The 27,534-nt window shown below is 39.4% G+C and overlaps 1 protein-coding gene across 1 annotated transcript in view; it reads left to right on the top strand.

The window, feature by feature from the left end:
• DDX60 (DExD/H-box helicase 60) overlaps positions 1–23,611 on the top strand; it is a 71,863-nt gene extending 48,252 nt beyond the window's left edge. Inside the window, 12 exon segments of the mRNA XM_042466845.1 lie at positions 764–902; positions 2,578–2,730; positions 5,615–5,719; positions 6,804–7,004; positions 9,474–9,578; positions 9,760–9,904; positions 13,960–14,081; positions 16,361–16,508; positions 17,056–17,198; positions 19,735–19,886; positions 20,484–20,546; positions 23,335–23,611. Of these exon segments, the coding sequence (XP_042322779.1) occupies positions 764–902; positions 2,578–2,730; positions 5,615–5,719; positions 6,804–7,004; positions 9,474–9,578; positions 9,760–9,904; positions 13,960–14,081; positions 16,361–16,508; positions 17,056–17,198; positions 19,735–19,886; positions 20,484–20,546; positions 23,335–23,434 (1,576 nt within the window). The 3' untranslated portion in view covers positions 23,435–23,611.
• The last annotated feature ends 3,923 nt before the right edge of the window (positions 23,612–27,534 follow it).

Raw genomic sequence — 27,534 nt, forward strand, 5'->3', positions numbered from 1 at the left:
GACGGATGATAGTTACAGAGGGAGGCATCAGCATCAGCCATTGCGAATGACAGGAGTCTGTTCTCTTGTCAATTGAGGCATAGCAGATTGATGTTTTGATCTCTCCCACAAGCTCTCTCTGATATAAGGAGCAGTTTTAACAGGGATCCTCTTTCTACTTGTCAGGCTGAAGATTGTTGATCAGAGAGGATGGAAATGACAGTCTGATGTGCTCCGATTGACAGGAGAACACACTCCCTTCACCCACGGGTGGACATACCTTTCTTTCTCCCAGCAACTGCTGCCTATGAAAGTAGGATTGGGGAGGCTGGGCCAGGAGTTGCTAGTAGTTTTATGAGACATTTAGCTTTCTCTGTCAGAGAGCTCTGGTGCCACAATAAACTACAATACCCAGGATGGTTAAAGTGGTCTCAAACTGGATTATTTCTGCAGTGTGTTTTGGTTCTGATCTAAAATCTTGGACATGTTGGTTGTTCATATATTTATTTGATGCATTATTATTCAAAATTATGTTTTCAGTGTGTTTCAAATTGTTTCAACTAGGTGCTTTTTAAACAGAATTGCTTGCTTTAACTTTTTTTTTTTAAAAAAAAAGCTGAGTCTTGTTTTAAATTATTGTAAGCCTCTTTAGTTCCCGTGTTGGAACAAAGATGGGTTATAAATTAAATAATGAAGTAAGAAGTGGTATGTTTAGTATACATGAAATTGAAACAAAAAACAATGATGTTGAAAAGTTTGAGAATCAGTCTATATTTCTCTGCAGTGAAGCTAAAGTAACCCGTAAAAAAGAGAAATATTTTGTTCTGGATGCTGGGCTTGATAACATAAGGAAACGTCTGGAGAAAATTTCTGAGATTCCTCCTGATTGTACATATGCAAATTGGCAAGCTATTGATAATGCGGTGAGCTTAAACTCTTTAATTTGCAGTACTAAACTGAAATATTTGCTAAACAACTAGTTTCAATGATCTTCAGTGTAGAGGTGATTCAAGTACCAAATTAGATGTGCAAAATCAAACTCTGTCCTGTAGACCAATAGTTCCCTAGTTAGTATGAACTGAACAATTTTTGTTTGCATGTGAAATTTCTCTGAAATTTTTGATTAGCATGTATGCATGTGTGTGTGTGTGTGTGTATTGAAGAAACTGCAAGCTAATCTGAATGCTGTACCAGAGGAGGTGGTGTTTTTTTTAAGTACAATCCCCCAGAATCTTCAAGTTACCATGGACACTGAACATGCCCATTGGGGAATATTGGGAGCTGTAGTTCAAAAAAGTAACTTCAAGCTCTAGTAGAATGTTGATATTTCAACAATGTAGAATGATGCAGCAGAAATCTCTTGAGATTAGGTACCCTTTTTACACCAGTAATGTAGGAGTCACCAGAATACTGCTGCTCCCTGCATGATTGGGAAACAGCAAGACACTGAAGACTTAATGGCAGACGAAATTGGCATGGGAAGAAGCTGAAGTATTTTCTCCTTTGCCATGGTTTAGTCCCTCCCATATTACTTGGTAGCATGAGAAAAAGGTTGTACTGTAGTAGCTCCCATGCCACCCATGTCATGACTCAAGAGCAGAGCCTGCCATGTGCATTTTTGCACACATGAAGTGGCCAGGTATGGGAGCAGGAAATTGTATATGATTGGGAGCCTGGTAATATAAGAATCCTGGTTGTATGAATGCTTTAAAAAAGCCTGTCTAGAGGACTTGTAATAACATTGGGCTAGTTATAAGAACACAATCATCTTTTCGAACACCCTGGCACTTTGTCTCTTCTCTACATCCCTTGTATGAACACTTACCCATAGTGATTTTGTCCATACCCAATATGTGCATAGCACGTTTGCAGGGGTAGAGATGTACATTATGTTCAGGGTTGGCCCAGTAGTCCAACAAGTATTTAGAGGGCCACACATTTCTTGTCACAGCTCATGAAATCAACTGTACATGAACTTGGAAATATGCCCCATGTAAATCACTATGACATATTTCCTAGTAAAGATGTATAAATTCAGGCCATGTCCAATTTAACATTAGTAACATACTGTATGTGTTACACTTCCCCAATTTAGGAACTTGAACTTAAGAAAAGAACATCAGGCTTTTAAATGGCTTTGTTAAAAATGGTGTGTGGGGTGTGTGAAGAGAAACTTTAAGAAGATGCTTGCAAACTGAGTCATTCTGTTCTGCTTCTGGCTAAATTAATTTGCTGTTTTCTGGAGGCTATGAAGTACTTTAGACTTGATGGAGAACCTCCTACTACAATCCAGTTAAGGTCACTAGTAAGGAAAATAACACTGAAGGTGGTATACTTTTTCAATTTTGAACCAAGCAACTAAGGGGAGATGTTAGCAAGATAGCAGCTGACTTTACCTCTGAGTTCCAGGTTTCCACTCTCTCTAAAAAAATTAAAGTTCCTTTAAAGGGAATTAAAGTTCCAATTTTTTTTGTTTCACTCTTCTGCAAAGTCTTAAGAGCATCTCACCCCAGAAATTTCAAGAACAGAGATTTTATAGTGAGTTGAAATCTTCCTTTAAGCACCAATAACATATTGTGAAAATTATTTTTCCTATAGTCTTTGGAGAAGATATTTCATCGGCTAAGATTCCTGAGAAAGCACAAAATACTGAAAGACCTGGCACTAAGGGGCATTGGATATCACCATTCTTCTGTGAACATGAAAGGGAAGCAGGTGGTAGAGATGCTTTTCAGGAGAGGATTTATCCAGGTATAATAATTTAATCATTCCCCCCCCCCCAAATACATAACAGTTTTTCCTAAATACATGTCAGTCACCCTCTTTTTGTATGTGCTTGTGACTTTCTGTTATGATTTCCTGTAATAATTTCTTGACTATTAAAATAATATCAACAGAATTTAGTTTTTTGGAATGGTGGTAGTCAACCTCTTCTGTTTCCAAGTTAGATATTATGCCTACCTATTTGAGAAGGATTTCTTAGCCAGGTTCCATCGAACCCTAGGGTTTCATGAAGGATTGCTAGGGGCTCTGTTAGAGATTGTGATTGGAAGAAAATAAACATTTTTTGAGCTGTGGATATAATACAAGTTTTCTGACATCTGGAAATAATTTCAAGAGTTCCTCCAGGATACATAGGGTTGGTTATTAAGGCTGTAGGTCCTCCAATACCACTCTTTGCCAGAAGTGAGCCATAGAATTATGCTGAATGACCTACAAATACATTGAAAAATGTTTTCTTTAGGCACTTGGTGGATGTTGACCTACAGATGCCTAGAGGGGGACATACTTTTTGGTGGGTCAAATGTAGTAATCCATGAATATTTAATGCACAAATATGGAGGAATGACTATATTTTTCTAATGCCCATATATAACTTCATGCAGCCGCGGTCACATTTAAATTGTGTCACTGAACACTGCAAATGTGATATCAACCATGTGGAACTTGGTATTGGAATGTTGTTATACCGCCATGGTTATATCTAAATTTGGAGTTAGTAATGTTTCTGAACAGGTATATTTCCTCCCTTCACATATAGAGTCAACTGACTGAATACTTCTTGCTTCTTGTGTGAGGAAAGTATATGGAGAGCCATGTTTTGCTGGATAGAATAAATATTGTACTGAATGATGCAGTACTTGTGTGACAAGGCAAGGAAGGGGACTAAAAGGCTGCTCCCAATCCACTTCATTGTTGCTCTTCTTGTCATCGCTTGCTCTGGTGATTTCCTATCTCTCATGTATCATCTGAGATCCTCTGGAGAAGCCCTTCTCTCCATCTCAACACCTTCACAAACACAGTTGGTGGGGACATGAGAAAGGGCCTTCTCAGTGGCTGCCCCTAGACTCTGGAACTCCCTGCCCAGGGAGATAAGAATGGCTCCCTCCTTGATGGCTTTCTGACGGCAGGTCTAGACCTACCTGTTCAAACAGGCATTTAAGGAATCGCTATAAGAACAGGCAGGAATGTTGGACTAGTTTAATCATTCTTTTTAATGCATGTCATTTATCTATTTATTTTTAAAATGTTTTAATTGTATTTATTGTTTGTTTGTTTTTTTAATTGCTGTGAAGCCGTTCTGAGTCCCAGTCCTGGGAAAAGAGTGGGATATAAATAAATAAAAAATAAAATAAAATGTATGGAGGTGCCAACTTATTTGATCTTCTCCAAATGTTTTGAGTTACACAAATCTTATTAAAATGTCCTAGCATAGCAGTTAGTGGCACTTAAATATGCAAGATCCCTATTTATTTTATGTATGTTGTTGTTGTATGCTTTTAAGTAATATCCAACTTGTGGCAATCCTAAAGTAAACTTATCATGGGGTTTTCTTAGCAAGATTTCTTCAAAGGAGGCTTGCCATTGCCTTCCACTGAGGCTGAGAGCATATGACTTGCCCAAAAAGGTTACCCAGTATGCTTTATGACCGAGTTGGTAATTGAACCCTGGTATCTTGAGTCACAGTCCAACACTCAAATCACTATGCCATGTTGGCTCTCACAAATACATGCAATTTAAAAAACAAATTAGGATTACATAATATGAGTGAGATGGAACCCTTCACCAGGTTGGCCCTACAACTGGGCTGTTATCAAATCATGTTGGCCTTCCACCTTTAAGATTCCTTTCCTGGTCTGGTACTTGAATCCCAAGATAACCACTACCCTGGACTAGTGGATGTGCTTATGGGTGAATTCAAATTAGAAGGTGTGATCTAATTCCCCTAATGCCAGAAATAAGATAAACCAAGCACAGAGATGAACAATTTAATAGTAAAGGTTTATTATAAAACATACAAGTTAAACATCTAGCATCTTGCTGGCACCATACACTATACAATGTAACACATTAATTAAAACAGAGTAATCTTCATCCCTCTCCATGAATTCATTCCACACACTAAACTCCCATTAGACCATATCCCTCTTTACTGTCCCTATCTATTCCTAACCATCCTTGTCTCTAACTGTTCTTCTCAAGATTTAATTCATTCCTATCTGTCCCCATTCTTATCTCTATTTCTAATTGGCCCTGTCTAACAGTTTAACTGAGATGCTTTTACTTATAGTCTTTCCTGCATAACCCCCATTACTACCACTGAGCTGGCATTATTCAGACTTGCCAAGCACTTCTCTTCACAATAAGGAACTTCAGTTTCTCTACTATAACAATGAGAGCGAATGTGGTTTAGTGGCTTGAGTGTTGGATTAGGATACTGGGGACTATGCAGGAGCTTGAAAACCCACTTGGTGACCTTGAGCAAGTCACACTCTCTCAGTGTTAGAGAAAGGGAAGAGCAAGCCCCCTCAGAACAAAACTTGCCAAGAAAATCCTGTGAGCACTTTAGGGTTTCCATAAGTCAGGATTTACTTGAAAGCTTACAACAGCTGTTATAATACTTTTTTTCATAATTTTGTTCCTAGCATCAGACAGGATAGACACTGCAACTAAATAAATAGCAAGTAACAGACTTTCAGACTGTGCCAATATATTTAATGCTTCCTTTATTTATTCCTGTTCTTCCTCCCAAATTTATTCCTGTCTGTGTAGTTCATTTTTGTAATGCATAAGTAGTCTGCTCTTATTATGTGCTAATAAATGATGAGTACTGTAATGAGTTCTTATTTTTTAGGTGGTGACAGCCACAGGAACCTTGGCTTTGGGAATCAACATGCCGTGTAAATCTGTTGTTTTTGTACAAAATTCTGTATATTTGGATGCTCTGAACTACAGGCAGGTAATGAGATACACAGGTTTAAATAATCACTACTCAAAGGTTTTAATCACATATACATGTATACAGAAGAAGTAGAGACATTAGTTAACTTAATATATAACATACATATTTATAAATCAGAAGTGGGGAACACACGGTCTTGAAGAAGTTGTTGGACGCCACAAAAACAGGAAAAAAGGGATCATAGACATAAAAAAACCAATATTAACAGAGAATGACTTAAATAAGCTCTAAAACAAATGGGTCATGTGTTAAAAATATAAGCAGGTATGTAATAAAAGCCAGTAAGGAGAGCCATCTGGTACAGTGGTTTGAATGTTGGAATAAGACCCTGGAAGACCAGGGTTCACATCCCCATTCAGCAATGGAAACCCACTAGCTGGCTTTGGGAAGTCATACTCTCTCAGCCTCAGAGGAAGGCAATGGCAAACCCCTCTTATCAAATCTTTCGAAGAAAACCTATGCTAGGTTCTCTTTAGGGTTGCGATAAGTCAGAAATAATGTGAAGCCACAGAACAACAACAAACGTAAGTAATACTAAAAGGGAGTAGTACCAAGCAACAGTAGAAATATATAAAAGATAATGCATGTTAAGTTACAGATACGTTACAATATAATGAGGGAAAGAAAACTGAACAAACAAGATACGTAAAGACATGAAGAGAGGAAAACCTGACCAAAAGCTTAATTCATGAAAAGCAGTAAAGTAAATAATGACATGAATTAAAGTGTATAATAGTATGTATATATTTATACACATAAACTTAGGTAATAAATTTATATTGATTTCCAGTCATAATAATAAATAATAAGTAATAAATAAGTAATAATATACAGGTTAAATGTCAAATAAAGCAACCCATACAATTAATGAGCTGTAATTACCATCAGGCCTAGTAAGGGATCATAAAAATATTGGTTTTAGGTTGATATGTCTAATCTGATCATTGTTATCTAAGGGAAATGATGTAAAGAAAGAAAACAGATCTTGTGAATAATTTGCCAGAAACATTGAAACAGATGCAAATGCTATAATTTCAAATGTTATTTGATTACTTGCTTTTTAATTTTTATTTCTTCACAGATGTCTGGGCGAGCTGGGAGACGTGGCCAAGATTTGTTGGGAAATGTCTATTTTTACGACATTCCTTTGCCCAAAATACAGAAGCTCATAAAATCAAATGTACCTGAACTTCGAGGACAGTTTCCTCTGAACATTTCTCTAATACTGAGACTCATGCTGTTGGCTTCAAAAGCAGATGATAAGAAGGATGCAGAAGCAAAGGTGATCTTAAACACAGATGAAAAGAAGCCTTATTTGAGAAGGATAATGTAGGAAATATTAATAGCTTAAATAAATTCATTTCTCTTTAATTTGCTGATAGAATTCATAACAATGAATTTTGTTAAACACTTTCAACATTTATTCCACTAGTTTAAAATTAACATTAAAAGTTAATATTCAGTTTTCAAGGTGGAAACAAATCCATTTACATAGGACAAGTGGAAAATTCACAGCTGTTTAAGTATTTGGATGTCTTTTCTATCATTTTCTTTTCTTGTGACTCTGGTCACAAAGCAAGATAGAGATCAAATCAAGCAAAGAAATACTGGTAACTGTTGAAGGAGGATTCATTCATTCATTCATTTAAATGTTTATATCTTGCCCTGTATTCAAGAACATTAAAACAATAAAAAAATAATTTTAGAAAACTGAAAACATAATAAACCAGTTAATACTTAAAACAATTTAAAACAATATAAAACTGTTTAAAATAATTTAATTCATAGCTCATATGTAAATTTGTATTAAATCAGTTAGGTCCAAAAATCATTAATAAAGAGCTATTTAGTTATATATGTCTCACTAAGTTACATCTCCTAACCTGACCCCACCCCCCAACTCAAGTAGAATCTGAGGAGAGGTTAATAATAATAATAATAATAATAATTTTCCTTCCACTAGTGAGCAAGACCGAGAGAAGGAATTGTGACAGGGGTCCTGCTTCTGATTGTCATAGCTTCACTTGTTTGTGGGAGAGAGAGTGGAAACATCATCTGCTCCCTGGTGGCCAGCAGAACAGACTACCATTTCTCAGTGTGGCTGATGCCTAATAAAGTAGATTTAGGAGGGCAGTTATGATCATGGCAATAATGTGATATTTGTTACTACATACAGTATGTAGGAATCATGAATACTGAGCAGTTATGGATGTATAACCATGGCCCAGTACAGACTGCCAGTTTGTGGCAGCCTGGGGCCAATTCTAGGGTTCTGGAGCGCACAGCATCTGCATGCTCCGGAACCCTAGCATGTATGGACAGTGCCATCTTTATGCGGTGCTGTCCATACGGGGCACACATGCATGATGCAAGTGCAGTGCAGCGTCCGCACCTATGGGTGCCGCGCTTACATCATGGATGCATGACAGGTGCTGTCATGGCATGCAGAACGTACTACAAAAAGAACCTGCTTTTCACAAGTTCTTTTTACTCTGGAGGGACACTGCGTGGTTTGGCTGGAGTTAAAATGGGAGTTTCCAAGCTGCCATTTTTGGGTGGTTTGTCGAGCCCCTCTGTTACCCTAAAAGATGGGGGAAGTTGGAGGTCCCCACTAGCATGGCCAGCATCTCCTTGAAATCTTGGGGAAATTATAGCTTAAAAGGAGGCCTGCAAGAAGAAAGTAGTTTGTGAGGATCTTTTTTACCTATATATAACAGTACTAACTGCAAAGAGATTCCAGTTTCCAGTAAATAAGGTGTTTTTATTTAGAAATGTGCAAGGGAGAATGCAAGCAACCAAGAACTGATTCAACTTTAAGCATGATATAAGGCTACAGAAAATAAAGGTTTGGAAGCTTGGATAGAGGTAATTCAGGGGCTGAAAAGGTGATAGTTACTGATTCTGAAGAGAGGTCCATGGAAAAACGCAGCACAGCTTGCACAGAGGGATCCTGTTCAACTAATGATGCTTCAGTTTGTGAACAATGTGACTAAAGTTGGGGGATTACTTATACCCTATTCCATACCCTCAAAGGGTGCTTTGTGTGATCAAAGACTTTGATGCTTTTCCCAGGCACTGACCAAAAGGACCTTGAATGGCTTGAGGATGTTAATTCTAAATGAATTGGTTAGATTTGAGACAATCCTTTGATGTTTGAGCAGGAAGAGTGATTTAGGAACATCAAAGGGAGTGTTACAGGGTATAGTCTATGATTGCTTTAACATTTATCCCTTTTGCTTTTATTGAGAGAAAAAATGCAAGACCGTGGGGTGGAGGTGAAGTGGTCAGCAGTGTAGGTCTCACACATGTTTTCAGTCAGCATGACACCTTCATGTGTACTTCTGCAGGTTGTTACTAAACATGCCTTATGCTGGATATTAATTATTAAACAGGAGGCATGTAGGGTATGCCAACAACTCTGGATTGCGCATGTATTATTGTGATATTGAATGCCAGCTCATGTTTTGACTTGGTGCTGGAATGACTCCAGCATTGCCATCCATTTGGATCTCTTGGGGGAGGTTGTTCCATAACTTTGGGTGTCACAGCAGAGAAAGTCTTCTTCTGTGTCTCACCACAGCACATTGATCACATTAGTAAGACTCAGAGAAGGCCCCTCAAACAGACCTCAGTTCGTAGTCAGGATAGGTATGCTCTCAAAATTGAGTACAAGGGATAAAATGTCCATATGCTCTCTGAACTTTTTATCAGATAAGCTGGCAATGTATTAATTTTTTTTCCCTCTTGAAAGGTTTTATCAGTATTGAAACACTCACTTCTGTCCTTCAAGCAGCCAAGGGCCTTGGAAATGTTGAAGCTCTATTTCTTGTTTTCCTTACAATTTCTTGTGAAAGAGGTAAAGTATCAACTTCTTTTATTCAATCAAGTGGTTTGGTCTTTTTTTAAAATCAGAATCTGGAGCAAATATAGTGTGAGGGTTTACAGATACAAATGGGGAATAGGTATTTTACAGCTTGCTCCCTGAGCTTGGATTAGGAAGGTCATCTGAATACATAAACAGTATTTTCATATTTTAGGGATACGTGGATCGGGAAGGTAATACTACAGGATTTTCTGGACTTGTGACACATTTGCATTACTATGAACCTTCCAATATTGTTCTAGTTGAATTTCTTGTGAAAGGCTTGTTCCACAAGTTGTGTCAACCCAGCGAAACAAAAAGTAAGTTTAGAAAGGTATTAATTGCTCCCTACTTTCCTCACTTCTTGCTTTGGGAAGGAAAAGGATGAGGGGTGAACGGTCTGGGCATTCAGGAAGTGATGGAACATTAATGCTGGTCACCATTGTGGCCAATTTTGAAGCTCACTTTTTTCTTTTTTCAGGGTTTTTCAGAGACTGCGAGCTATAAGGGGTTGGGGACACAAATCACTGTATTTGAAGGCAGCTTTGGGGGCTTTTGTCTGGTTTGGTGTCAAAAAATTGTCACAAAGTCAGCCCTTCAGATTTATTTTAGGGAGGTATTAGGGGACTTTGGGGAGCTTCAAGGGCCACGCTTAGGGATGCCAAAGGATGCTCATGTGGCCCATGAGCTGCACTTTGCCCATCTTAGATTTAAAGTTTAAGAAAAATGGTTAGGATAGCCAAAACTGTGAACATGCTGATTTTAGCATTCCCCAAGACCTGTATGATATTCTTATAAACAAGCTTGTAGAATGTGGGCTAGACAAGGCAACTGGTACATGGATTTGTAATTGGTTGACCGGCTGAACCCAAAGGGTGCTCAACAATGGCTCCTTTTCATCCTGGAGAGAAGTGACCAGTGGGGTTCCACAGGGCTCTGTCCTGGGCCCAGGACATCTTTATCAACATCTTTATCAGTGACTTGGATGAAAGAATTGGGGGCACATTTATCAAATTTGCAGATAACACCAAATTAGGAGGAATAGCTAATACAACAGAGGACAGGATCAAGGTTCAAAATGACCTGAACAGACTAGAAAACTGGACCAAAGCTAAAAAATGAAATTCAACATGGATGAATGCAAGGTAATGCACTTAGGGCGGAAAAATGAAATGCACAGATATAGGATGGGAGAAACCTGGCTGAATGAAAGTACGTGTGAAAGGGATCTAGGAGTCCAAGTAGACCATAAGTTGAACATGAGTCAACAGTGCGATGCAGTAGCTAACAAGGCCAATGTGATTTTAGGCTGCATCAATAGAAGTATAGTGTCTAGATCAAGGGAAGTAATAGTGCCACTCTATTCTCCTTTGGTCAGGCCCCAAATGGAAAACTGTGTCCAGTTCTGGGCACCACAATTTAAAAAGGATGTGGAGAAACAGGAGCGTGGCCAAAGGAGGTCAACTAAAATAGTGAAGAGTCTGGAAACCATGCCCTATGAAGAACACCTTAGGGATCTGGGAATGTTTAGCCTGGAGAAGAGGTTAAGAGGTGATATGATAGCCCTGTTTAAGTATTCGAAGGAATGTCATATTGAGGAGGGAGCGAGTTTGTTTTCTGCTGTTCCAGAGACTAGAACGCAGAACAATGGATGCAAGCTCCAGGAAAAGAGATTCCAGCTCAACATTAGGAGGAACTTTCTGACAGTAAGGGCTGTTCGGCAGTGGAAAAAACTCCCTTGGAATGTGGTGGAGTGGTTCTTGACTAGTCTCCATTTGATTAATTGAACCAAAGTATAGAAAATCTTTTCACTATTTTCTATATCTTCATCATCCACTCTAATTTTTGTTTTCAGGTGGGTGGGTGGATTGGGTAAATTGGTTAAGGGCAATAGTGAATACCTCAATACAGCAAGGCAGGTTCCCAGCTTGCCTAAAAGAAGCTGTGGTGAGGCCACTGTTGCAAAAAATCTTCCCTAGATCCCACCAAATTGGAGAACTATCGGCCAGTTTCAAATATCCCCTTTGAGGGCAATGTGTTGGAACATGTGGTGGCCTCCCAGATCCAGGGGTTAATAAAAAATAAAATAAAGTTTTTATTTTTATCCCGCTCCTTCCTGCGATCAGGGCGGCTTACAACAAGATTAAAAACAACGATACAATAAAACATTATAAAATATTATAAAATATAAACATATTACAACAATAAAAATAACAGGCAAAAAAGCCCCATAGCCCAACCTCTTGGCCACGGAAGAGGAGGGAGGCCCACAGGAACTTAATCGGGGAATGCCTGTTGGAACAGGAAGGTTTTCAGATCCTTCCTGAATTGGGCCAGGTTGGTAGTTGAGCGGAGCTCGGTGGGCAGCGCATTCCAAAGGGCTGGGGCAGCTGTGGAAAATGTCCTCCGTGTAGTGGAGGATAATCTAGCCCCAGGCACCTTCAGTAGATGCTGCCCAGACGTTCTGAGGGTGCGAGGCGGAATATACGGGGAGAGGCGGTCCTTCAGGAAACCTGGGCCAAAGCCATTTAGGGCTTTATAGGTGATTACCAACGCCTTATATTGAGCCCGGAAGCGGATGGGCAGCCAATGGAGATCTTTCAACACCGGTGTTATATGGCTGGCCCTGGAAACACCTGGGTGTTCCTGGATGAAACAGACTATCTAGATCCATTTCAATCTGGCTTCAGGCTTGGCTATGGGATGGACACAGCTTTGGTCACCTTGGTGGATGATTTGGACAGGGGGAGTGTTTCCCTGTTGATCCTGCTGGATCTCTCAGCAGCTTTCACTACCATTAATTATGGTATCCTTCTGGTCACTTCTCTGAAATGAGATTTGGGGGCACTGTGTTACAGTGGCTTCAGTCCTTGGAGGGGCAAACTCAGAAGGTGGTGTTGGAGACTCCTATTCAGACCCCTGGCCATTGACCTGTGGGGTCCCTCAGGATTCTGTTCTGTCCTCCTTGTTACTTAACACTTACATGAAACCGCTGGGAGAGGTCATCTAGAGTTTTGGAGTGAGGTGTCACCAATCTGCTGATGACACCCAACTCCATCTCTCCTTTCCATCTGATTCCAAGGGAGCTATCTCTATACTGAACCAGTGTCTGATGTCAGTAATGAACTGGATGAGGGCAAACAAATTGAAACTTAATCCAGGCAAGACAGAAGTGTTCCTGGTCAGTCATAAGGCAGATCAGGGAATAGGGATTCAGCCTGTGATAGATGGGGTTACACTCCCCATGAAATCTCAAGTTCGCAGCTTGGATGTGCTCCTGGATTCAGATCTGAGCCTGGATGCCCAGATTTCGGCTGTGGTCAGAAGTCCATTTGCACAGTTAAAACCAGTGCACCAGCTATGCCTGTTCCTTGAGAAGTTGCATCTGGCTAGAGTGACACATGCCTTGATTGTAATGTGTTCTACATGGGGCTGCTCTTGAAAACTGTTCAGAAACTGCAGTGGGATCAAAATGCTGTGATCAGGCTGTTGGCCGGGTCTGGCTACAGGGATCATGTCAGTCCCTTGCTGAAACAGCTACACAGGCTACTTGTCTGTTTCCAGGCAGAATTCAAGGTGCTGGTTTTGACCTTTAAAGCCCTAAACAGCTTTTGTCCAGGGTATCTGAAGGACCATATCTCCCTATACAAGTCAGCCCAAGTGCTTAGATTTGCAGGAGAGGGCTTTTTCAGTCCCATTACCTTCGCAGGTGTGGTTGGTGAGGATTTGGGAGAGAACCTTCTCTATGGCTGCCAGGAGGTCAGGTCGGCCCCCTCCCTGCTCTCTGAATAATGTGGTGTGCTGTTTTACTGTTTTAATAGGTTTTACTGTTTTTAATTATGCTATTTTTAACCTATGTTTAAAGGTTGTAGTTTTTTATTTTTTTTTTAAACTTTGTAATCAATGTTTTAGCTCTCTTTTTAAAATATTGCAACCCATCTTGAATCCCACCGTGGAGAAAGGTGGGATATAAATCATGGAAATAAATAAATAATAATAAATTTCCTACTTTGTTCTTTATATTTACTCAGTAGTCCTTTCAAGAGGTCTTCAGACAGAGGCTGGATGGCCATCTGTCGGGGATGCTTTGATTTAGATTTCCTGTATGGCAGGGGGTTGGACTGGATGGCCCTTGCGATCTCTTCCAACTCTATGATTCTATGTTGATTTACCAGTGTTTCTTCTGAATAATGTATTTTTCAGTAGTGTTTGGGTTGGCGGGGGAGGCATTATTTTATACGTGATCTCTCTGTGAAGGGTGTTACCTTTGAGACACTGATCCTTATGAAGTTACATGTTTTGGGGTGGAAGATTGCAGTGAGCATGCTCATTAGTGCAGTAATTTGATATACTGTGGATTTCTGTGCCAAAACAGAACAAAACACTTTCTCTAGAGACGTAATGGAAACTCTGGTCCTAGTACTGGCACATCTTTTTACAAGAAAGGTTTGTCCTGCTTCTGCTGTTCATTCTAGAAGGAAGTTTTATCAGTCAAAGGTAAGATCAATGTCTTGTTTTTTTGTACTGAAAAACTCTAGGAAAGGACATTAGTGTCCCTCCCTCCCGCTTTATGCATTTTTCACCTGCAAAATACTTTAGTGAGTTAAGTAAATTCTAGTTACCTAATCTTTTATTTCATTTCATTTTTAAACAAACAATTGACTATTTCTGTTTGTTGTTCATATGTAAATGAAGGCAAATGTAAATGTGAAAGTGTACTCAGTTGAATCTAAAAGAAAGGAGATATAAAAGACTGCAGCAACTATAGGACAATAGCATTATTCTCACATGCAAGCAAAATAATGCTCAAATTCTGCAGCACAGACTCCAGCCATACATGGAGAGAGAAATTCCAGAGGTACAAGTAGGATTCAGGAAAGGAAGGGGCACTAGGGACCACATTGCAAACATAGATGGCTAATGGAGTGCACCAAAGAATTCCAAAAAAGAATCAGCATGCGTCTGATAGACTGCAGCAAAGCATTTGATCATATAGATTGTGAAAAGCTATGGAATACACTCAAAGACATGGGGGTGCCACTGCATCTGATAGTCTGACGAGGAATCTGTACCAAGGACAGGAGGCCACCATCAGAACAGAATTTGGGGAAACAGATTGGTTCCCAGCAGGCAAAGGGGTCAGTCAAGGCTGCATCCTATCACCCTACTTGTTTAATTTGTATGCTGAAAACATCATAAGAAAAGCAGAAAAAGAATCAGAAAAAGGAAGAGTTAAAATAGGAGAAAGCAACATTGACAACCTAAGATATGAGGATGACACCATAATAATAACAGAAGACATTCAGGAATAGAAACAGTTAATAAGGAAGTTCAAATATGAAAGTGCAAAGGCAGGTCTGATGCTGAACATAAAGAAAAAAAATAATGACCACAGAAGAAATACACAAATTCATTCTAGATAATGAGGAAATTCAAATAATTAAAAAATTCCCCTATCTAGGATCAGACTTTCTCCAAAATGGAGACTGCAGTCAAGAAATAAGAAGACTAGGAAAGGGTAGGGCAGCAATGAAAGAACTGGAAAAGATACTGATATTTTTTGGGTTTTGGAATACCTGTATTTGCATATACGTACATATATCTTGGAGATGAGACCCAAGTCTAAACACAAAATTCATATATGTTTTGTATACACCTTGTACACATAGCCTGAAGGTCATTTTATAGAGTATTTTAAAAATAATTTTGTGCATGAAACAAAGTTTGTGTACATTGAACAATCAGAGAGCAAAGGTGTCACTAGCCTAGGTTCAAAACACACTGGAGAAATAATCCAGTCCAAGGCCCAGAACAGACGATTCAATTGCACTGTGCTGGCAGCGATTTTAGAGTTAGGGACCGCGCACCAACCACACTGTTCCTAACCCTAGTATGTGCCATTGGCGCTCTCGTGACGTAACAATGGCGGCACAGTTTGGGGGCTGTGCTGTCCCTCCGGAGTAAAACCAGGTGCCTGCAGACCGCCATTTCTCGGCAGTCTGTATTCCCATAAGATTGCTTTAATTGCCCTCACTAGAGAATACTGGGAATTGTAGTTTATTGTGGCACCTGAGCTCTCTCGGAGAAGGCTAAATGTATCACAAAACTACAGTTTTCAGAATTTTCTAGCACTGAGCCAGGGAAACTAAAGTGATCTTAAATTATTATTTCTGCAGTGCGTTTTAGAACATAGACACTAATGAAAAAAGTTTTGGTTTTTGGAATATTTCAGATTTCAGAATTCCAGATAAGGGAGAATCAATCTGTATATCCTTTTTGATATATAAAATCTACAAGCATGATTTTCCTTGTGTTCTGGTTCTGAGTTATTAAATATGAGTTACTTATAATAATGGCTGGATGGCGGCACCCTACTTCTATGGGATAGAAATAAAAGGTTTGTTGCAACATATCCAAGCTCAGAGTTGGGATACACACCTACCTTTCATCTACATTTCTGTTTATTGTCTGTTTCTGTTTATTTATTCTCCTTGCCTCATAGCTTATTTCTCTAATCAAGCTGATTTATATACTTTCTGAGCTATTGAACCAGTTTAGCTAATTATTCTCAAAAGTTACAGAAAGAAACACTAAGAGAAAAAGGTGTAAGTCTATATCCAAATTACAATAAACAATAACAGGGCATAGGCCAAATTTCATATTTTGTTGTCTTTTAGGAAAACTTAAACTTACTACATATAATGGTTGAAATTTATTATTTCAGTATTGATCTTTTAGTATTTCAGTCTCTTCTAAGCAAATAATACTGCTTTTAGGTATTTCTGGAAGATCTCCCTGAAGATTTTGCTGCTACTCTGCATGAGTACAACTGCAAAATAGGAGACAATTTTAGACAGTTTCTTCAGATAGTGTCCACTTTGGCTGATATGAAGCAAGAATACAAACTTCCACTTTCAGAATTTGGTAAGAAGGCATTGTAATAAAACAGATATACACATGGGGCTTTGGAGCTTTTTGGACATGGTGCAACACAAGGGTTTCAGATTGTAAAAACCTAAACAGAAAAAATAGTCCATAAGCATCATGTCACAGTAGTTATAATGGTAGCAGTGTGTCCTAATATGTCTGCCTGGATGGAAGTGTTACATCTGTAGCTTCGTCTACTTTTGAATCTGGATGAGACCGTGCTGGAAAGTGGACCATAATTGGTTTTGACTAAGGTAAAAAAAAGATTCTCCTGCTCCTAGAATTTGATCTCTTCCTCTAATTAAAATTGTGAAAGAAAAGAGAGTACGAAGTTGAATGTATGGTAACATAAAAGAGAATACTGAAGGACATGAAAAAATATATAAAAGTAAAGAAGTATTTGTTACACACCGATTGTAAATTTATATACGGATGTATACATAATTTAATAAATAAAACTGAAGATGTGACCATGTCTCGCTCATGAAATTATAGTAAGGTTGTGCACCCATTAATTAGCTCACATTGTCACGTGTTTTACTAGATTTTTCCAGCAGAAGACAACCTGACTCGCAGCTTGCATCTCACTTAATGAGCTGTGACAAAGGAAGGACAGCAGTTTCACCGTTCGTGTGCCTTTCAGGAAATACAGAACTTAATTTGCTTCATCCAGAGACTGTCAACAGTGTAAGTGGGAAAGATTTATGAATTATTATTGAGGTTTATTACAGCTGGCCCTCCAAATTTCTGGTTTTGACTTTGAGGATTTGATTATTTGTGGATTTGTTTAATATGTTCTCTCTAGGAATCTCTAGGTCCTCCAAAGCAACTGTGTTGGAAGTTGATCATAGAGTTGCGCTGGAAAACCTAGAAGTTTTCTAGTCTGGTCTCATTTAATGCAGTGGACAGTACAATGGTGCCCCTTCTATGAAATGGCTAAATCAAGGTTTGCTCTGTGTGTGTATGCGTGTGTGTAATATTTTCAAGATGTGGATGCATGAATCCATGGATAAAGAATCCGTGGATATAAAAGGCCGACTATGTGTGTGTATGTGTAAAATTTTCCAATAAGAAGATATAAGTATACCCACTTGATAATGATGGAAAATCTAAACTAGGGATTCTGTCAAGGGTCAAATTCTCATGGGGGTTATTGGCAGGCAGAGTATAACTAAGTAAATGATTGTGATTTAAAAAGAAGTACCTGTTGCCTTCCAAAAAGAGTATTATTACTCATAGCATCTGAGAAGGTCCAGTGGTCCTATGTTTCAAAGGTATCCAAAATTAGGGGAAATTTAGACCACGGATTAAGAGCATATACTCAAAACCAACAGAACAGTTTTATCTTTGTCCAGAAAAAAACATATGAACAGTGACCTTTGACTTTCATTCTTTTTATGATATGTATTGAAACATTAGCAATAAATATTTAATAAAGAACAGATGTAATCTTTGAATGTTGGGCTAGAGTTTGGAAATTGTTGTTACGTGCTTCAAGATGACTCCGGTTTACAGTGACCCTCTCCTAGGATTTTCTTGGCAATATTTCTGCAGAGAAGATATGCCACTGACTTTGAGGCTGAGCAAGTGTACTATGTCCAAGATTACTCAATGCTTTCCATGGTTGAGCAGGGATGCAGACCCTCCAGCTGTTTTGAACTTCAGCTTCCAGAAGTCTCAGCAGGTTTGGCCCACAATCAGGGATTCAGGGAGTAGAAGTGCAAAACATTTGGAGGACCAACATTTAGAAGCCACTGTGCTATAAATTTATAGTGCTATGATTTCACTTTAACAGCCATGGCTGCATCCTGTGGAATCCTGGAGTTTGTAGTTTGGTGAGATATTAAAAGTTTTTGGCTGAGTATTCTAAATACCTCCCCCTAAAGTGCAGATCCTTAGGTACTGGGGGGGGGGGGGCTAAAAGTGAAACAATAGTGCTATCCTTGTGTAGTGTGGAAATGTTCCCAGAATTTGTCCATCACTCAAACTAGGGGACCATGCTGCACTTAGGGTTGAAATCCCCTCAGTCAGGGAAACCCACTCAGTGGCCTTGGACAAGTAACATTCTTTCAGCCTTAAAGAAAGGCAATGGTAAAGGCAAATGTGCTCTGTATATGTCTTGCCAAGAAAACTCTATGATAAGAGTCGGCATAAGTTAGGGACATCTTGAAGGCACATCACAACAAATAAGAAAAAGATCAGTTATTAAGGTAGCATAAATAGACTAAAATATCGGTAGCCCTAAAGTGTGGTAATGAAAAATATGATTCCAAAAGAAGTTATGCCTTTGTGATATATTTAATAAAAATAAGTGTAGATTTGTAAAAAAAAAAAAAAAAACCCCCCCCCCCCCCCCGGCTTCTTGCCAAGCAATCAAAGTGACGTACAACAGACTAAAGTATATCCATATATACATAGTAACCTCCCCTTTAAAACAAGATTAAACAGTATAAAACTAAAACCAACATTTTAAAATCCAAGCAATAACCATGGGCAGAGTTCGATAAATGGGGAAGCCTTTTTTGTGGCCGAGTATTTTATTCTGGGAAGGCCTGCCGGAAGAGATCTGTCTTAATGGCTTTTTTGCAACTCTCTAGATTGGTAATTTGACGGATCTTGTCCGGCAGGCCATTCCATAAATTGGGAGCGGCTGCAGATAATGTCCTTTGGGAGGTTGCTGTCAATCTGGTCTTTAAGGACTGTAGTAAATTCCTCCTAGAGGACCTGAGTGTACAGGGCAGATTATATGGAGGGAGGTGATCCCTTAGACAGGTTGGGCCCAAGCTATGTAGGGTTTTAAAGGTGATAAACAACACCTTGTACCGTGCCTGGAAACTAATAGGCAGCCAGTGGAGTGACTTCAATATGGGTGTTATATGGTCACTCCTCGCTGTTCCTGTAACCAACCTGGCAGCCATATTCTGTACCAACTGGAGTTTCCAGACTAGGCAGAAGGGTAGCCCCATGTAGAGTGCATAAATTGAGCTCCAATGTGAAGTCAAAGGCTTTCAGGGCTGGTATCCATAGTTTTTTGTGGGTTTTTCGGGCTATGTGGCCATGTTCTATAAGAGTTTAATTTCCTCTTCCTTCAGACACATGGAACTTAAGCTTTGGATCGCATCCAGAATTATTTATTCAAGACAGTTTTCTTATAATGTGACCAAGTGACTTGCATATCAGAGAAACAATATGCACAGGAAAATCTCTTGTATTGTTTCTACAGGTCATTTTGCGCACAATAGGTATTACAGCTGCAAACATTCCTGTCTTTCATACAAAGAAATATGACAAACAGGGAAGACATATGCCACTGAATGCATATGTTCTTGACTTCTACAAACATGGATCTTTGGTAGCAATGGAACAGGATAATGCGTACGTATATGATTTCTCTCATTGTCAATATAAATAAAAACAACTAAGAGCAGTCAGAATGAACTGTAAATACATTAGTCATTAGTTTGGATCCAAATGCAAACATGTGCAACTGGAGTCACAGAAGCAGAATTTCTAGCCCTTGACATACTTTAGTTAGGACAAGTAGGCTTCAGGTATTACTCCCCAAACCTTAAGAACTCTATATGCATATGACTCATTGGGTTCAATCCAACATTATGGTGGTGGCCTGCAAACCTCGGCAAGAACAAAAAATGAGCTCCAAGAAGTTTCAAAATTTTCCAGAGCTGCTTTGGAGGCACACTAGAGGCTACTGTGCAGAAGGAGAATCTCCTCTGCCAGTCTACTAGATTCTGTCATTACATCAGAATTGTCCACTGCTGGCTAGCTGGTTGAAACTTTTCAATACTGAAAATATATTAATCACCATGATTTCATGTGCCTTCATTTTATTTTTATTTCATATTTTTCTTTATGAAATAAAGATTTAGTTCTTAGGCCTATGCTGTATTGCCTCTATTGATCAATTAAAAACATAAAAATATAACTTTGTAAACTTGTTTTTCTCCCTTTTAGTATTCATGAAGGAGAAGCTTACAATTTGCTGAAGGACTTTGGCCTTGTTCTTAAGACAATCAGGTATGCAAAATAGTAAAGCTTTGGATTTGTAGTGGATCTTGCTTATATCCTCTTCCACTCTAGAACAAGGTGCAGATGTCAATGGCTTGGTACCTCCCGTGGTCTTGAGACTTTTTTAGGGGACTTCTATACGCTTTTCATTCTCAAAAACACAGTATAGTCAACTCAGTGTCACAGTGGAGACAACATCCAGTATCTGTCATTACCTTCTTCATTTTCCTTCCCTCAGGGATGAAGAACATTTGGCCCCCTACATATTATTGGACTGTAACACCCACCATTTGTTGCTGGCAAAATGGCTGAGAAATGATGCAGTCCATCATTTGGAGGGCTACAAAACCTTGGCTTTACATCTGTGGAGATTTTTTTAAAATGTGGATGTGTTAACATCAATGAGTCTGGCTGACAAAACCATACCTAGTTCACATGACTTTCAAACCACCTCTTTTCTCTATGGGCCTTATAACACTGCAAAAGAAAAAAGACATGGAATGAAACAGACAGAAATGGCTTTATGCTTACCTGCTTGCATTTTGTCATAATACTTCTCTTCTCCCAGAAGGAACTGGTGGTTAACGTGTGGGTTTTGCCAAATGGATTTTTCCAGCAGGACAAAAGGCACACGTTTATGATCATCTCCCTTGGCAATAGAGTGGATATGCTTCATGAGCATGTGGGAAAGTAAGCAAAACAACAACAAAAAAAAACCCAACAACAACAAAAAAAACCCAAAACAAAAACACCTCTGTCTTGTTGCCTCTTATTTTTCTTTTGCAATGTGGTAAGGCTCTATCTTGGCATCTATAGTAGAGTTTTTTCATCTTAACAGTGATCTGTAGTTCAAATGCTGGAACCAAGAGGTAATGAAACTGCTACCAAAAACACAGTAATACAGATTTTGTTAACAGAACTAGATTCAGGTACAGTATATGAAAACTAAAGATAGGGCCATATTTCCAGGCAAAAGAGTGAAGCACCCTGTTACAGGCAGCACCAGGAGAATGTAGTAATTGAAGGCAGAAACTGATGCAGCAAGCTCTGCAATGACTGTTGAATCACTGCAGAAACAAAAAAAAGCATAGCCAATACTTCAACATAGCTGCAAGAATTGCAATGTGTAGCCCAGTTTTAAGCATTCTTATTCAGAAGCAAATTGGCAGGGTGGGGAGGGGAAGTTTGTTTAAACTGGGGTGGTCTTTTTGCATTAATGTTTTAATGGATTTATCTCACTGATTGCAAGTGATTCATGACCTAATTCCCATTGATTTCAGTGAAAAGAAAGTGCAACACAATATGAATACTGAATTCCCTGCAAACTAGGGTTGCATGTCCCTTGATAGATGGTCTCTTGAAATAGGAAGATTTTTTTTAGGAATATGACTGGATTCATCTTTGACTATCCTTATCTTCCCAAGAGTGGCTAAAGCCAAGAATGGGATGGGGGTTGACAGAAGCTCTTAAAAGAACAAAGACTCCAGCAGTGTTATTGAAGTTGCAGCCTTAACAACTGATTGTAGTGTTCTTTAATGTAGAACACTGCTGCCTGCTTTCAGACAGGAGTTTCATGTTTGTTTCCTTCAACTTGTTATAGTCAATGTAATTTTGCATTAATGTATTCTGAAAACATGTTGAAAGCAAGGATACAATTTTGTCTCTATGGATTGGTTTTCTTGTGTCCTCCCCTCTTCTTGAAAGTAATTTTAAAAAACATTTCTTGTTCTAAAGCTGGCTCTTTCATGGTTGGAGCCAAACTGGCCCTGAACAGAGATAGATGAGTTTTGGCAGGATTGGTTCAGAAATTCACTGCTATACTCTAAATCAGGAAGTGCCTCTGTTACTGTATATACTCATGTATAAATCTAGAAATTTTAGTCAAAAATTGAACCCAAAAATCTGAATCGACTTATCCATGGGTCAATGTAAGTATTATACTTTCTCATGAAAATAGAAAACGTCCCCTGGTGAAACACAAGAGTGCTTTCTATCCTGGAAGCACTGACCTTCCTCTCTTACCCATCCATCCTTCAGTGTGAACACAAACAGTTATGCCTGCTGGACTTTTGTAAGTTCCAAGGCATTGTTTTCCTTCGAATCATCCTTTGTTACATGCCCCTAGGTTTTACCCTCGACTTACTCACAGGTCATACCAAAATCCCTAATTTTGGCCCCCAAACCTGCCCTTGACTTATACATGAGATTGACTTACTGTTGAGTTTATATGGTAATTTCCAAATAAATCAATTTTGCCTTGAGGTCTGTCCCTAAGACAACTGCTTCTAGAGATCTCTTGGGGCAAATGGATCCCAGTCAGGGGAAGCCACAAAGGGCAGGTACTGTCAACCCACTATCTAGCACAGCAACAAAGAGCTGTTTGCGATAGCAGTGGCCCTCAACTTCTAGTTCTCCAGATGTTTTGGGCTCCATCCAGGATCCTTTGGCTATGCTGGATAAATTCTTCTGGAAACTGATATGTAGAACAGACCACTGTACCAGAAAGTTGTGTTAAAGACCTCTTCTGAAGAAAAACCCCTGCAATTAGTTAGCTTTTAGAATAAGATCCTTGGATGTAACCCATCCTGATCTTCCTGGAGTCAGCTTTGAGGAGATGTAAATTGGAAAATCTTCTCCATCTTTTCCATTTTAATAGGAACTGGGGAAAAAGAGCAGAGAAGATAATCTCTGGGCATTGCTTTTATATATAGCAAAACATCTTTGATAATTGAAATACCAATATCAATTTATGTCACAGAAGTACTTACAGCTTCCATTTTTCTTTTCCTCCCACCAGGACTTCTTTGCACGAACTTTGTGACAATGAGAATGATAATGTCATTCTAGCATTTGAGCAATTATGTGAGGATTACTGGAGTAAACTTGAAAAAGTGTAAGGATAAATCAAGAAATCACTGAAGATAATTGTACTAGAAAATGGTGCTTTGTCGAATGATAATGCTTTGTTTAAACTGAACTGCTATCACAATCAACAGCACAAAATATTGTACATTTCTGTCTGCTTCATTTTTGACTGAGTAGAAAAGAAATAAATAAGTCTTCACGCTCTCCAATTTTTGGTATGTTTCTTCTCAAAGACATGAGAGATGTTCAGCAGACTTTACCTAAAAACATTTAATCACCCTTACTAAATAATGTGGTGGGAACCAGTAACCAACATGGAGGTGGTCCTTGAAATCAGGGTGGTTTCAGTTGCAAGACACTCAGGAACAAGCATTCCATTTTCAAATACAAAACCTCAAAAAAACATAAAGTTAGAAGCAATGGAATGTGTACTTTGCTGATGGCAACTCTTACTTGTTTGGGGTTCCCAAACAGAAAGAGGGTACATCAAGACAAATGCCCTTCTGCTATGAATAGTGGTGTAGGGACCTTATCACATTAGCTTTTAATCCAGCAGCAGCCTAATGGGCTGCAGCCAGGACGCATCATGGAGGAGGGCATTATCTCATTGTAGGTTGCTGCCGAATTGCCGGGTACCAGCATTCTGTGTCGCAGCTGTGTTCAGCTGGCCCTTTTGAAAACGAAAGCTCCCCAAGTTTTAAAATGGGCTGGATGAGCATGGCTGGGTCAGGAAATGCTGGCCCCTGGTGATTTGGTGGTGACTTACAATGCAATAATCCCTGCCTCCATTCCACGTCCTGACTGCAGCCCATTAGGCTACTTCTGGGTTAAAAAACAATGCAATACGGTCTTAGAACAAGGGTGGGGGAAAATATGGCCTTTCAACCTCATTTTTACACTCTGAAACCACACCCCTAAAGTCCCCACAAATAAGGACATTTGTTGCCTCACCCATATTTTCTTCTCTGAAAATCAACCAAAAATGGACCATTGTGGGCTATTCTGTGCAGTAGTCAAACTGAGTCCCCATAACCCTTGATTTTGAATGGGAAATGCCTGTTGCTGGCCCACCATTGACCTCAATTCAAGATCACCTCAGCATAGCATAACAAGCTACATGTGGACCTTCTGCTACACTAATCAATGTTGCCATCCTCTCCCAATTTAGTTTAAGCTTGTGTCATGTCTCACACAAGCATTCTGTGCTTCAACATGAGCAGGGTGGATCAGAGGTCTGCTTAGCCCTCCTCTAGCCAGATGCACAATGATGTCAGTGCTGAGATCTGTGTGTGTGTGTGTGGTCCTCTGGAGGTCTCAATGTTTCTGTAATCGTGCGCCCAGACTGGTGGAAGGGATTGCCAGATGATTCTTCAATCCATGTTGAAGAATGGAAAGTCTATATTCTTTACATAAGTTGAAGTAGGTAAGGAGGGCCTTTTGGTGTTGCACAGAGGATGAGAATACCACCCCCCATAGCACCTGAAAAAAGACATCCACATGTGCAAGGGACACTTGTGTATGAAGCTATACCCACTTGGATTCACCTTTATCTAGAATGTCACAATGACTGCTTTCTATCAGTTCTTGTAGATCCTTCTTGCAGAGGTTGTCTTTTTTTATTGCTCTAAGTCATTTTGGAAGTTTTCCCAGCTGTGAAGTACATAAAATGAATGAATCTTTATTTGTATACCGCTATTCCCATGATCACAGCGGTTTACAACAGTAATAAAAACATACCAAAACTGCAAAATCCAATAAAAGAGATCCCCCCACATTAAACAATACAGTACAGCAATAAAAATCCATCATTCAATCACAGTTAAAAACAGTTAAAACCAAAGCACCAATTACATCCAATACGATACAGCAACACAAGGGGAGAAGAATGGAATTAGGGAACATGGGGGAAAGCTTGACGAAAGAGGTGAGTCTTTAGATTTTTCCTGAAAGACTCCAGGGAGGAATGCTTCAAATGGAAGAGTTAATGGGTAAATAGTGGTCAACCAGATGACATATGGAATAAGAGCAGGCCAAATAAAAGGGTGAGAAAGGTAGTTAACCTTGAAAGAGTTCAGAGGGGATCTTTGAACACTATTCTTTTCCAGGAGGGCACCTGCTGCCACTGGGGGCAAGCCACCAGTTAGAAGGGGGAAGTGGCAGGATAACTATAAACTAAAACTTTTAGATTCTCACCAAAGTAGCAATGGAACACATTTAGCTTTCCAAACTGTGGTGGAAGTGGGGAGAAAGAATTCTAGGGAGTCAGGCTGTAGTATTGCTGCAGAAAAGGCTCATCCCCTTATGTTAGCAACCATGGAGGAAAGTTATTGCATTTGAGTTTTAAAGGCACATGCAGACACATAGGAATTGGATACATTTGGTTTTTGTTCAAATTGGTTGGCGAGTGAATGGGTGCAATTTCTGAAATGGTTAGGGATCATACACATCAGGAATGGCTGTTTAGGTTTCACACCTGTCTGGATGACTCTGCTTGAGAGCCCTTGAGGAATAGTAATTCCAACCAGATGTGAAGCACCTGGAAAATTTAAAACAGACTCCTTCTCTATCACCATAGCCCTCTGATGTTCATCATTGCTAGCAAGGAGTGAGATACATTTGGACTCTGCTGATTGGGGTTGTGTAGCAAGTTCAGCCACCTCAGCCTTTTTGAGTTGGGAGGCAGAACTAAGCTTCACTTCTACAGGGTTAACATTATTTTTTTGTTAAATCAAGTGCTGGGTCTACAGAGGTGGCTCTGGAGGAGCTGGTGAGCACAATTTAAGCAGTTCCCACTGGGGGTGGTTGAGTGCTCAGAAGTTTACTGTTCAGATGTGTTGGCAGCAGAGGGCCTCTGAGGAATAGATCAGCCTTTAGATTTAGTTTTAACTTTTCCCATGCTTATCCCCACCAAAGAAAAGCCTGCACCACAAAAGGGGGAAGCAAGGGAGGGAGGAGTAAGGAAAAAAAAATAACAAAATAGGGACAAGTTTTTTTAAAAGAAAGAGGAAAAAAGAGGAAGAGAAATAGCTAAGCCAAAGATGGAGGAGCATACTGTACAACCTTTCGTGGGCAAGGCAAGGCAAAAGAATGGCAGAGCTAGTGATCCAACACAAAATGCTTCCTTACAACACCATGACCACTCGCCTCACCTGGGTGGTCAAGAGTCAACACATTCATGAATGGCTCCTCCACTGACTGAGAATGTCAGAACAGAGGTTAGTGAAAACAGGAGTTGCATCATGAAACATGTTTTAACTACCCCTCCATGATTGGAGGGGCTGACTATCATCTTCTCTTTGATAAAACTAAGGTCTTAATCCAACTTGGACTCACTTGGGTTGCATTAAGGTATAAATTTTTACAGGTATCTTGTAAAAACAAGGAGATTAGGATTAGAAAATTTTGTCTCTCTGAAAAAAGTAATAATATGAATTATTCCTAGACAAAGACAATTACAGAGGACCCTTGGTTTCCACTGGGGTTTGGTTCTAGGTCCCCTGTATGGCTCAATCCGTGGATGCTCAAAGCCCACTACATACAATGGCATAGTAAAATGGTGTCCTTATAGAAAACAATAAAATCAATGTTTTCTTTCTAGAATATATATGTTTTAGCTTTTTATCCAGAGATATGAAGGAGTCATCTCTTTGCTTTCCCATCAGACTCTAGTGGTTCAGAAGACCATCATTTGAAACATATTTATGTTTGCATCTAGCTCAACGGTAGGCATATATGCCTGCTTACCTGTCCCAACAGCTTACCTGTTTCTAAGACACTAGCAGCAATAGCACAAGGTCAGGAAAGAAGAGTTGAAATGCAATAGGCAAGCACTGGTCAAATGAAAAGGGGAAAGAACGCCTTCACCCCAGTTCTTAAATCTATATTCTGGAATCCTTGAGCCAAACACATGCAGGAAATGAAAGATAGTCTACGTTATAGAAAGTAATCATGATTATAGGAAGGGTAGGAATACTGGAACCTGTCACCAGGAAGAAAGAGGTAAGACATGTTGCTTCTCTCTTTCTCAGAAAAGGAAAATCTTTCATAAAGTAACACCCTTGCTCAAGCCTCTTGACACACCTGTTCCAGAAGGATATCATTCATTTTTACCAAGCTTGCAAAGAAAACACAG

This window comes from Sceloporus undulatus, chromosome 5 (genome assembly GCF_019175285.1).
Source record: "Sceloporus undulatus isolate JIND9_A2432 ecotype Alabama chromosome 5, SceUnd_v1.1, whole genome shotgun sequence".
NCBI classification, from domain to species: domain Eukaryota; kingdom Metazoa; phylum Chordata; class Lepidosauria; order Squamata; family Phrynosomatidae; genus Sceloporus; species Sceloporus undulatus.